Source organism: Labrus mixtus, chromosome 21 (genome assembly GCF_963584025.1).
Source record: "Labrus mixtus chromosome 21, fLabMix1.1, whole genome shotgun sequence".
Lineage (NCBI taxonomy): Eukaryota > Metazoa > Chordata > Actinopteri > Labriformes > Labridae > Labrus > Labrus mixtus.
Genome location: NC_083632.1, coordinates 18,945,207 through 18,957,817, shown reverse-complemented (window position 1 = coordinate 18,957,817; position 12,611 = coordinate 18,945,207). Strand labels below are relative to the sequence as shown.

Here is a 12,611-nt window from a genome sequence, read left to right as displayed (position 1 = left end):
AATTTTGTTTGGCACTTCCCAGCCACCGTAACAATGTTGAATATCAGCATATTCAGCTTCTTATATATACATGTCCTGACAAGATTTTCCCTTTATTCTGTGAAATATTCTATCTTATAACACAAATGCAGCAGCAAAATAATGTAAGGACACCAGAGGGTTTTTTTTTCTTAACCTGCACTGTAATCTCAAACCCCTGGTGAAATGTACTTTGGCGGATAAAACACTAACAGCCGAGTAATGAAGCTCTCACCTCACATATTTTAATTAGAGGAGAGAAAATGAAATCTGAGCTCATTATGAGAGATGTGTGACCGAGTGAAGAGATGCGCTGCAGGCAGGTGTTCTCCCCTGAGGTCTGTCTGTCTGAGTCTGTCTTTCTCTCTCTAACCCCTCTCTGCCCCCATTATCCTTCCTCACTCCTCTGTCACTGACAATTAGCACAGGGCCATGACTTCATCCACTAATGGTTATGAGAGGATGTGACAGGAGAGCAGACTTTGGCGTATGCAATATGGATGGAAGCCTTCTGCCTGTCTGACTGTGTTTCTCAACTTCCTTTGTCCTGTTGTCCGCCATTAGAGTTGTTGTTCGCAGAAAGGTCAGGGATTTTAAAAGTTAAATGAAGATTTGAATGCATTAATAAAACAGCTTCTCCCATTGTTTCTGCCAGAGGAGTTTATACTTCTATTTTCCTCTCATATCCACGCAATGAATCAATTCTATTGCATTATTTCAGCCGTCTCACAGCAGGGGGCTCTGGGGGCTAATTGGCTGCAGCCGCCATGCTGGAAATGCTGTCTCAGCCTAACTTTCGATCCACCTAACGACAGGCTGAGAGCTGGAGCTGAGGCGGGTTTAAAGCCTCTTGACAGCCGCCACATCGCGCCCACCTGTCAATCATGTCAGCTACACGCTTAATTATGGATAACACATATCGTTTTCAAAATCAAAATGGAGCCGCTTTTTAAAGGTTCACCCCTCGTACAGTGTGTTCCCATGGGGACTATAACTAATCAGTTTCGTTTCTTGTACCAGGCTGTAAACATGTTTATTTAAGCTGTAAAAACTGTTTTTCTGCCTGTCGTGTGTATGTGATGTCCTTGTGTTCTTGGAGCCGGCCTCAAGTGGACACTCGACGAACTGCAGGATTTTGCACTTCTGCATTGGCTTCATTTTTCAAGACCGGAGGTTGACGCTTGCTTTGTGTCTGTATTTCTGCTGAGAGAGCCAGTGTGTGGTTCCATTAAATGCTTGCATTTCAGTATACCTGCATTGAATCACATCGTATCGTAACGCAACGTGTTATATCCTATTGCATCATTTAGCATTGTATCGCAACGCATCACCACGCAATGCAACGCATCACCACTCAACGCCACGCCTTGCATCGCATCTAGCATACCGCATTGCACTGTTTTGCGTTTTATCGCTTCGCATCACATCAAATTATATCAGTTTGTATTATACAGTCTATTGTCTCGTCTTGTCTCGATGTCATCACATCGCATCACATTGCATGGTATATAGTGGTATTCTGGTCAATATCTGTTAATCTGTTGCAGCTGCATCAGGGCCCCATGGATGTAAACAAAAAAAACTACTAAGGTATTTTGTATTTTATTTGAATAGTACAAAAAGTACCTCAAAATGTTAATAGTAAAGGGACCTTTATCTCCCCACAATGGCTTTTTGTGGTCCTTGTTTCATTTCCTGTGACAAAGTCCAAGTGCCCTCCATCTTAACCAATAAAAGAGCCAAGGCCAGACAATCAGAATTAATTACATTCTATTTGTGGCCACATTGCTCTGCCTCTACTGCAATTCTGTTTCAGTCATTTTACCTGCTTGTGGGTGTTTGGGCGATTGACGTATAAGAGTAGGAGTGTGTGTGTGTGGGTGTATGTGTGGGTAGGGTGTGGTGGAGTTGGGGGTTGGAGGGTTGTGGACAGGCTGAGAAGCAAATCAGGGAGAAACAAAAAGGCAGCACATGCCGTTATATATGTGTGTGCATGTGTGTGCATTGATTTTCAATAGCACTGACAGTGCCCAGGCATGGGTGGAGCGTTGCCCAAAGAGCATTAGACTGTTCAGCTGTGACGGACCTCCAGCTTCTGCTGCACACGGCTACACCAAACCATGATCAACCCCAAGAAAAATATCTCAAAATAAACAGGTTGTACAGGTCATCTTTCTTGATTATCTGGTCGATGGTGTGTCGGTGTTAATAGCTCTTGCTGTAAGAATAGATTTCAAGAGAGCCACTGTTGCAATAATGAGGAACAGAAGCAAAAAAACTCAATTACATTGACAGTGTGCAGCATTAACCGCTGGAACTTACAGTCACAGATGACATTTGTTTTGATTTCTATTTTCTTTGATTTAAATGGTTGAGTTATCAATCCATTACGATGGATTTTAGGTAAATTCAGGAAACGTAATAGTGCTATGATCGAGGCTGTTGATGTCTCGTTTCTTTTTCTAAAACATTGCTCTGTCTCTTATTACCGCTGAGTCAATACCAAGCAGCTCTCCTCTTAATGAGTCGATCTGCAGAGATCTAAATCCAGTCTACTCAGCACCCTGCAGCTCAGCCAAGTGGTAAAAAAACGGGATGGTGCGAGCCTCTGCGGTTATTTGCTGTGTCAGCTTGTATTGACTGTTTGTGTCAGGTGGGACCAGAAGACGCAGTGTGAAAGAGTATTCATTTATTAATGTAATGAGATAAGATTAGAATGAACATGACATAGTTACGGCTGCAATGCTTTTGTTTTTGTTATCTTTAAAAAAAGTTGGGAGAACCAACAATAATCTATAGGCTATACAATGTGGATGTAGCCTCGATGACGCCCCCATTGTTTTTTTTAAAAGGTGAGGTGGAGCTGAGGCGGGCCCTTAAGCTTCCTGTCAGCCAAACATATTAACCACTCATATCCTTCATTAAATCAAAACAGAATTCACACCCCCCATTACAGTGTGTGTCGATAAAGACATGAAGACGGCCTGATTTTTTGATGGATCACAGTTTAATTGTATGTTTACTCATCAGATAAGTACTTTATTTTTTTTCATTTTACAAATTAAAATAAATCTAATCAAGTAATTCAACATGAAAATTATTTTTTCCCACCAATAGGTACGTTCATATATGTGAAAGAAAATAGTGGTAATAGTGGTAGTGGCAAGACGATTTATTATTCATCACTGCTTAAAAAAAACAACTTTTCCAATCAAATCACATCAGCATTAGTCATGGTACTGGAAATGTATTGACAGAATACTAACTGAAATCAATGTTGCATAGTCAGAGCTTGTTTAAAGATCCACAGTTAATGACAGATGATGGAAGTCAGTGAGCATTAATGGAAGTCTTTGCTGCCCTCTATTGGCGAAAGCAATTATTAAACATCCAGAATGAAAAAAAGGATTTTCAGTACATTTTAAAACAGCGCATTTGTAGTAACAAATGTGTGTCCCAGTGAAATTGAATTATATATTATTCTGTGAACTAGAAGAAGAAGATAGACTTAATTAATTAATTAATTAATCCCGGAACTGGAAATTACATTTTACACTCAGCTATTCGCACACATAGGCAGAAACACACACATGTACTACCAGGATCCTATGGACATGAACTAAAGGAGAGATATCAGAGTGAGGGGGGGGGGGGGGGGGGCTGTCCACAGTGAGTTCTCCTGAGCTGATTCTGGGGGAGGGGGGTCGCTCAAGGGCACCTCGGCAGTGCTCAGGAAGTAAACTGGAACCTCTCCAGCAACCAGACCAGTTTCCAGACTTGGTCCGCACTGGGACTTGAACCCAAGACTCTCAACTGAACTCCCATACAGACTTAGAGCTGCCTATCAAACATCTTAAAGAGGAAATCACTTTAGAGAAACTAGAGGTTGGGCACTGTCACCACTGGAAATTTAGTTTTTTATCGGAAACTGTATTATGTATTTTGTTTGAAGTCAAGCCCTATAAGTTATAATGTGGACAAACAGGAAAATACCAATGAAAAATAACGAGTTCACAAGCTGAATAACACTCCAATTAATACCAGTTACTGAGTTGATATATATTTAATTTAGAGGTTTTATAACACTGGTTCCTACTGTCTTCACAAGGAAGCCTAAAGTCTTCTGACATCAGCAACTAAAACGACTTTAGAGTAAAAAGTTCAGAAAACAGTATTATCTTGCAATTCTTGAGCTTGACATGAGTTCAAATTATGAAGTATTTATTAATCGTTGTAATGTAAATGCAATGAATATTTTGTGTTCTTTACATAGAGATTGATCTCTACTTTCCATTCAAGTCAGGACCACTTTTGGTTCAGGCTCATCCCTTTCCGCGTCCTCTAGCATCCTCCTCTCAGTTTGGAACTTATTGAGGCAGCCCTCACACAGGAAGCTCTCCTTCACCATGCACAGCCTCTCGGTGGTCATGGAATCCTGGCTGTCTGTTTTCTCAGTGAGGAAGGGGTTTCTGTCCAGGATGACCCTCTCCAGGTTGGTCAGCCTGGACAGGCAGCCAGGGAAGCGGGTGAATCTGTTGTCCGAGAGGCCGATGTGACGGAGCTCTTTTAATCCTGCGAGGGAGGCAGGGAGGGCGTCCAGCAGGTTGAGCCCCAGGTTGAGCGTGCGGAGCTTCACCAGGAAGCCGAGCTCATTGGGGAGGCTCGTCAGACGGTTGTTACACAGGTTCAAAATCAGGAGGCTCTGCAGACGACCGATTGTCACAGGGAGCGCCTCCAGCTGCAGAAAAAAAACAGTAACACATTCAGTAATACAAAGCACGATGCCTTGCAATATTCAATCCTTATATTTTTAAATTACAGTGATTTCTTGATAACTTTCTTGATACTTTATTGCTCTTATTTTTCTGCCTATATTAACCTTTTGGGCACATTCATACTTAGCATGAAAACAAGTGTAAGACACCTTGGCATCCAACTAGAGACTTCGTAATCACAAAGGCATTTTGGTTACTAGATTACAAATAAAACATTGCATCATGAATATACTCACACATTTGTTTTTCCAAAACCCACTGTGCAAACCTCTACTGTGTCTGCAGCATGTCACTGACAATAGGCACACTGTGTCATTCCATGGATATATTAGGAATTCATGACACAAGGCCAAAACAATATTCCTCCCACACCTAGCCCATACCTTGCATTTGGCAAGTGGGAGAGGCTTTTTAAAAAAAAAAAAGAAGTTAAAATGGGGATTCAGGGAGACGGTTGGACCTTAAAAAACCCTGCTGCCCTCTAGTGGGCTGTTCCAGCTTTGCATACATAATACAGTGATAAGCAACCAGAAAATCTGAAAAGTATCCGTGGATATGCTATCACAGGGCACAAAAGGGACCCAGTGAGTCAATCTAAGTACACAGCACTAAATGGTTACCATGGAAATGTACGGAACAAAGTCAAACGAAGTGTGCAAAGGAAAGTACAACCTGCAAAAGAAACCATTTTCATAAAAGGAATGCATGGTATCCAAAAGTGTGAAGATAATCTTAAATAATGTATCTACATCATAAGAAACAAACGTACACAGATCATGAAATGTGTTACTAAACAAGGGTTAACCTTCAATACCATTAGAGCCTTCACTTCCCACAGTGCAACTTGATATCCAAAGTGAATACATGGTAAACACTCACAAGCTTAATGAGGTGTAGGTCATGGTTTCAGTTTTCTGAAGAGATGGACTTGATGATGTTAAAGGGACTTTTAAAATAAAAAATGTTTTATACAAAAGCTATTTATAGCTCAATAGTTCCACGATAACGTTACAGGTTAAATTAGTGGGGTCATGTTTTAATAAAAGAGGACATATTAAACCCCTTTTCTACCTTTTCAAACAGTCCCCTGTGGTCTAAATGAAACATCTGTGCTGTGCTTTGGTCAAAATATAACATGAATCAAGCACCAGAGGAGGTTTGTGACCCTGTATAAACCAGCTCTCTCTGAACGCTCCGTTTAGGTGTGTGTGTCTCTTTAAATGCAATGAGCCCCCCTGAGTTTTTCCGGTCCTTCACGAGCGGGAATAAAAATGGCGGACCTGTGTAAAAAGATTTGCTCTAGGCTGGGAGTGGAGTCCATGGATGGAGATAGCAAAAGAGGGGAGGGTTTTTTTCTTTTACCAGATTCCCCCTGTGATGTCACAAGGAGAGCAAATTTGAAACGGAACATTTTTCTCTGTGTTGTAAGACTTATGCAGACCACAAACAAATGACTGAATGGACTTATTTCACATTTTGTGGGTCAGTAGACACTCAGATTCCCCAAATATATGTTCAAAAACACTGTAAAAGTGGATTTTTCACAATATGTCCCCTTTAAAATCCTGATAATTACAGCATGAAAAAAGTCAATAAGGTTTCAGGATAAGGATCGTATTGTGATTTGAAGCACTGCAGTGACATTTTTAACAGTCACTCAATAAAGAAACTTCTAAAGTCACACAAATCAGAATATGTCCAGTAATAACCTCTTACATAGTTGCTGTGCAGATCCAGAACTTGGATTCTGATGAAATTGTCAGTGAAGTCCGGGACTTTTCTGATGAAGTTCCTGCTCAGGTTCAGCTCGTCCATCTCAAACAGCTTCTGGATGCATGTAGGCACCGTGCTGATCTCCTTAAAACTCAGGTCCAGACTACGTTTGCCGTCCATTGCCAGCTTCACGCAGTCCTGTGCCATTTTCAACGTGATAGTCTTACTTTTAGTCTGTGTGGCTTTCTTTCCCTTGGCCATGCTGCTGCAGAGAGAGAGAGAGAGAGAGATATATGACATAGATGTGGTCTGTAGTTAAAAGCAGTCAGTGATACACTGTGACAGAGGAGCTGACAGTGGGAGCCATGGAAGAGATTATGTTACCAAACACAGCTCAGCTCCCTGCAGATAACATATCTGTTACATTATCGCACATGACTGACAAAGCATGGCAGAGCAAATTAACTCATCATTTCGATCTGCTTTGATTAAGTGCCTAAGTGATTAAGAGTTTATTATCCGAGTACAGACAGAACAACAATTAATGAGGAAATCAAAGAGCAATTCTCCTGTGCTTTACCGTAACTCGTCCAGAAGATGGTTGTATTTAAAGGAGAAGTGCGACTTTTTGATCCAGTAGATGTCGCCCTTGAGCACCAGCATGAAACCAAAACAAAACTGCTGTTTGGCGACACCTCATGCTATTCTGACGCCTGCGCTCTCCTCCAGCGACACACCAAACTGCCCTTGGCCTTGAGCAGGCTAATGTTAGCACACTTTAGCTAGCTTGTAGCTTCACATTGCACATAAATTGACAAATTTTATACACAAGAGGATGTCCCATCCATGTAAACACGATTTAAATACAGCTCAGACAACAACACAGCCAGCAGGATTTGCACTTCTCACTCACTGTAGACAGTCACGACTCAGAGAGACACTTGAATTCTGTATATGTAAAAGGTCGCTCATTTTGCCTCTAATGAATGTTGCGATTCTTACGGCATTAGATCACATAAGTAGAAGTATTTATGAAAGCAAGTTAAAGTAAATCTTTACTTGTTTCAAACATAAGCACACAATACGTTCTCCACTAAAAACAATGATTTCTTACCTGCATTAACAATCCACTCCCTTAAATCTGGCACAGGGAGGAAAATGGAAAGACACTAAATGAGATACAAAATCTAATCTGAAAGTAAAGTCTGTATCACGAGAACTCCATAGAAAATACAACATGTGTGGATTTGTAGAAAGAAAGAGCCGACATGTTGCGCAATGTTTTTTTTTCTGTCAGACAGACTCACTTGGCCAGACATGGGATTTGTTTTCGTCTGTTCCCAGGCAACTGCTGTTTGCTGTCAGTAAACTTTATGACTGTGAGCAGCTACAGCAGCACAGTTTGTTCTTTTACCAGGTCTGTATTTGGAAGAAATTTAAATTAAAAAAAAAAAAAGACAGCAACTGTTTCCAGGAGCATTCTGCTCAAACAAAAACTACAACGAGGTCAATGTTATTGACTGAATGTTTGTAAGGTCACAGGGGATGTAACAACCCTGACGACTGCTGTGACACTGTTAATGACAGAAAGACTTTTACTGAAGAGACTTTTACAAGTTAAATACAGTGGGATTTGTACCGTGGTTACATGTATTCAGTATTGTAGTTATTGGCTTATGATTAACTCCCTCAAAATAAATAACCAACTTTGTAATTTCTGACTGAATACAAATTGTCCTTCATAAATCTGTATGTCTTGTTGATTTTCTAATATAAAATGTGTTGAAAGAAGAAGAAAAAAACTACAAAGCAGGCTTTTCCTTACATTATGCCTGACAAATAAAACACTTGAATTTTCATCAATAAATTACTCATCCAATAAGTCAATCACTCTCAGTCAAGTTAATTTAACTACAATAATTTCGATATCTTCCTGAGATCCAGCAATTCATTTTTTTCCACTGTGGGGTACATCATATTTTGTTTCTATCTCTCATGCTTCTGTCTCATAGTGGTTTGTCTCATTGACTTTCCCACTTCACACTTGGACATTAAATGTTTGACGCTTAAGACCAATGAAATCCTGTTACTCACACGATCAAATGTCTAATGAATAAAAGTGAAGAGTGAAATGTTCATACAAAAGAAAAGACATCAAACTTTATTTATGGAGAAAAGAAAATCAATATCAAACTACTTTCCCCCTGGGTTTCAGGAGAATATGTATTTATAGTGATTAATTAAACTGCTGAATCAGCGGTTAAGGAACATTCACTTTATTTTCAATACTAACGTATTATTACAATAATAAAAATAATATCAAAATAAATTGGTAACATAAAGGAAAAAATTAAGATCTAAAAATACCTTCAGAGTTCACGTGTACTGACTCTTGCTGTGTTTATAAATAGTTTACAGTCTGAGCCTTTTAGCCTTTTTCCAAACTTTGATATGATACATCAGTAACAGAGCCGCTGAATTCTTTACCCCCCCCCCACACACACATACACACACAACCACATAAACTTGCTCACACGCATGCACACATGCAGACTTCTGTCATCAGTATAATGTATCATATTCCATATTCTTCAGACATTAGTCAGCTGTGACCTGTCTAAATTTATCTGGTAGGATTTCATATGCTCCTTCAATTGAAGTCAATGCCATGTAGTACCTCATATCATGCAGCAGGTGGTGCTGTCTGTGTACAAACTGTAGTATCAAGACACTCTGTCTTAAATCAGTACATAACCCAATCAAACACTCCTTCAAAGTTCAATCATCTCTGTTATGTGGGGTGAAAATAAATAAATGTTGTGATTTATACATAATATGATATTGATATTAAACAGTTAAACAGTGATTTATAAATAATATGATATTGATATTAAACAGTTAAACAGTGATTTATAAATAATATGATATTGATATTAAACAGTTAAACAGTGCCAAAAGTAACAAGGCTCGGGTCAGAGCCTGATGATGTTTATATTTAGGTTATGCTGCGTTTGTATTCAAACTGAAACATTTGACAGAATGTTTCAAGGATTACCAGGAAGTGTTGGCAGATACGTGTTTTCAAGCTCAAACTCATACTTACTGCAACTCCCCTTAAATAGTTTGTACTACTGTTTGCATTTGGTGAATGCAGTTTCATCATATTACTGTCTTCTTCATTCTTTTGTCAGAGCTGCAAACATTACATTTTGTTAAAAATATTCAAAACACCATTTGCCTTTTAACTGTCTTGGTCATTTTGTTCAATCAATATCAGACACTTCCAGAGGATTAGACGGTCATCTGAATGACAAAAATAACTGCTCACTCTGTCCTGCCAAAAACATGTTGCATAGTTAAGAATGTTTTAGGAAACTGCATATGACATACTTGTGAGGAAATACTTCCCCCCCCTGTTATATTAGATAGTATGCAAGTATGAATTTTGGTCAATCATCATTAAAAACCTGTTTGTTATGTGAAAAACTGCAGTAAACCTGGGGCGGCAGCAGCTCAGTCTGCAGGGACTTTGGTTGAGAACAGCAGGGTCGCCGGTTAAAGTTCTGTTGCGGACCAAAGCTAGAATTTGGTCTGGTAGCTGAAATGTTGCCGGTTCACTTCCTGTGCACTGCCGAGGTCACGTTGCCCTTGAACAAGGCACGAACCCGGCACAATGATCGATCGCAGTGGGAAGCCCCCTCACTCTGATCTCTCCGTTAGTTAATGTCCATGATCCTGTTTGTGCATGTGTGTGTATTTCAGCCTGTGTGTGTGTAACATTTATCAACAACAGAGTGTAAAATGTAATTTCCTCTCATGGGATTAATAAAGTATATCTTCTTCTTCTTGAACAACCTAATCAGGCTAATTACCAAACTACATTATTAAGAGGATATTATGTGCATGTAAATACGAGACATGCAAAATGATAAATATAATCCCTTTTTAGAAAGATGATATTCTGCTTGAGTTATGGGATACATTCTACTCTACAGCCGTTAGTAGCAGCTATATAGACGAAAGAAAAGTAGCCACAGAATGCTGTTTCCTGTGATGTTAAGTTACAGACAAACCCAACAGCATTTATTTATTTGCTACTTCTCCCCCTTTTGCCCATTGGTTGCTGTTGGATTTCCTCTTTATTTATTTATTTGTAATCTCCTGAAACAGCAGGCGACAGTATGATGTGCTCGATTATGAGCCAGAGTCACTTCCCAGCAGTGTGGGATACAGGTCAGGAGATATGCAGGTCACACTGGAGGAAATGGGGCTGACCTAAATGACTGAGGTAGTGTATACGGGAGTTCACATTACTGCTCCTGATGAGTGTGTATGTGTGTGTTTGAGTGCATGTGTGTGTTTTATGAATATGGACTTACATTAAGAAGAGAAACATATTTCTACAAAGTGTTTTGTCTCTAACCTTTTTTTTTTAAATTTCTTTCTCTATTGTTTTTCCCCACAAAACATTTAGTTGAACATAATGCTAAATGTTACATTAAAGTGTAGCAAGCCACATATAAAGTAAGCTAAAGCTAATTTAACTAGCAAGTTAACAACATTCATTTTATATATTCATTTAGTTTTTAGGGTTAGCTAGCCTTGCTTACAGGAAATAGTTTAGCCAGGGTAAGCTACTGTGGCTAAACAGCTAGAAAGTAGTGCAGAGTTAGCTATTTTGGCTAGCAAGCTAAAAATGCCAACTGGAGCTGTCTGTTTTTTGATCAATGAAATTATTATTTTTGTTAGACACCTTTTGCACTATGATAGTTTATTGTGTTTATAGAATATGTGTTCAATGGTTTCTTTTATCTGTCTGAGAGGCTTGTAGACTATGACGTAACACTCAGAGCATGTACACTCCATTTTATTTTTGGTCTAGCTACAATCTAAATCGCATTCACATAATTTAAATCATTAAGTGATGTTTACTGTACATTTGGAAGGATTTTATAATACCAACATCTGTAGATGTACAACTGAAAATGTAAATGTGTGACAGATAAAAAAAAAATTGGTTGTTTTTAATTGATTTAGTTTTAGGGGGGGGGGGGGAGTCCATGTCCAAATAAATAAAAGCTAATATTCAAGTTGATATGCATGTAATGATGAAGACAGACTCTGTACTAACGTCATATATGTCTTCATTCTTATTTGTCTTTTACTGACCTGCCAGCAAGGATTTCATTTCTTTCTCTCCACATATCCGTCCTTCCTGTCTTCTTTCACAGCTGCTTGAAAGCATTTGGAAGCGCATTTCCTGCTGTTCACTACTGTGTTTATTGCTCCACTTTTCAGAACATGTGTGCTCAAACAGATCAGGGGCGGCTGTGGCTCAGTTGGTGGGGTTGGTCGTCTCGCAAACCAGTAGGTGGGGAGTTCGAACCCCAGCACCTGCAGCCACATGTCCGATGTTTCCCTGGGCAAGATACTTAACCCCAAGTTGCTCCCGCTGCTTTGTTGGAGGCGTATGAATCTGTGTGAATGGGATTTTTTTTTACTTCTGATGGTCTCACTACATAGCAACCTCTGCCATCAGTGTGTGAATTAGTGTGAATTGGTAGGTGTGACCTGGGGTGTAAAAGCTTTGAGTAGTCACCAGACTAGACAAGCTCAAGTCCATTTAACATTGTTTGGAGATTTTCCCTTCATGACATCACAAAGGGCAGTAACCCCTCCCCAAGGTGGATGACACTCCCACAGCTAGGTGTTTGTTCTGCCCTCTGAGTCTGCCTTCTCATCGTAAACAATTGTGCTTGGTGCAAGAAAGCCCAAGCCTTAACCTCTTCTAGAGGGGCGTGGTCGAACACAGCTCATTTGCATTTAAAGCTATAGACACAGAAACAGCCTGTTCGGCAATAGAGGTATTTAAAGGAGTGCTAAAATACAGAATTGGAGTGGATTTTTTGAGGAAACTTCACAGACATGTTTTGGGGGGATCTGAGACTTACTTTAACTGGTTGAAAATGAGTATAATATGTGACCTTTAAAGGGGCCACGCTGACAGGCATCTCCTGTGGCTAATATATCTACTATTGACAAGTACCTCATACAACCCCACTTGAAAAATACAGAACTGTCCCTCTTACAAGTTATTGTCATTCT

At 39.6% G+C, this 12,611-nt stretch overlaps 1 protein-coding gene across 2 annotated transcripts; it reads right to left on the bottom strand.

Moving 5' to 3' along the window:
• Window positions 1-3,745: 3,745 nt before the first annotated feature.
• On the bottom strand, window positions 3,746-7,797 carry lrrc18b (leucine rich repeat containing 18b). 2 transcript variants are annotated; one of them, XM_061028484.1, is made up of 3 exons: window positions 7,621-7,797; window positions 6,510-6,771; window positions 3,746-4,756 (listed from the first exon to the last, which is right to left on the bottom strand). In XM_061028484.1, exons 2-3 carry the CDS (start codon window positions 6,765-6,767, stop codon window positions 4,313-4,315), a joined length of 702 nt encoding a protein of 233 aa, XP_060884467.1. In that variant the 5' UTR covers window positions 6,768-6,771; window positions 7,621-7,797; the 3' UTR covers window positions 3,746-4,312. The 2 variants fall into 2 exon arrangements, with proteins under 2 accessions (XP_060884467.1, XP_060884468.1); XM_061028485.1 differs by having other exon boundaries at window positions 6,510-6,768.
• Between the last annotated feature and the right edge of the window lie 4,814 nt (window positions 7,798-12,611).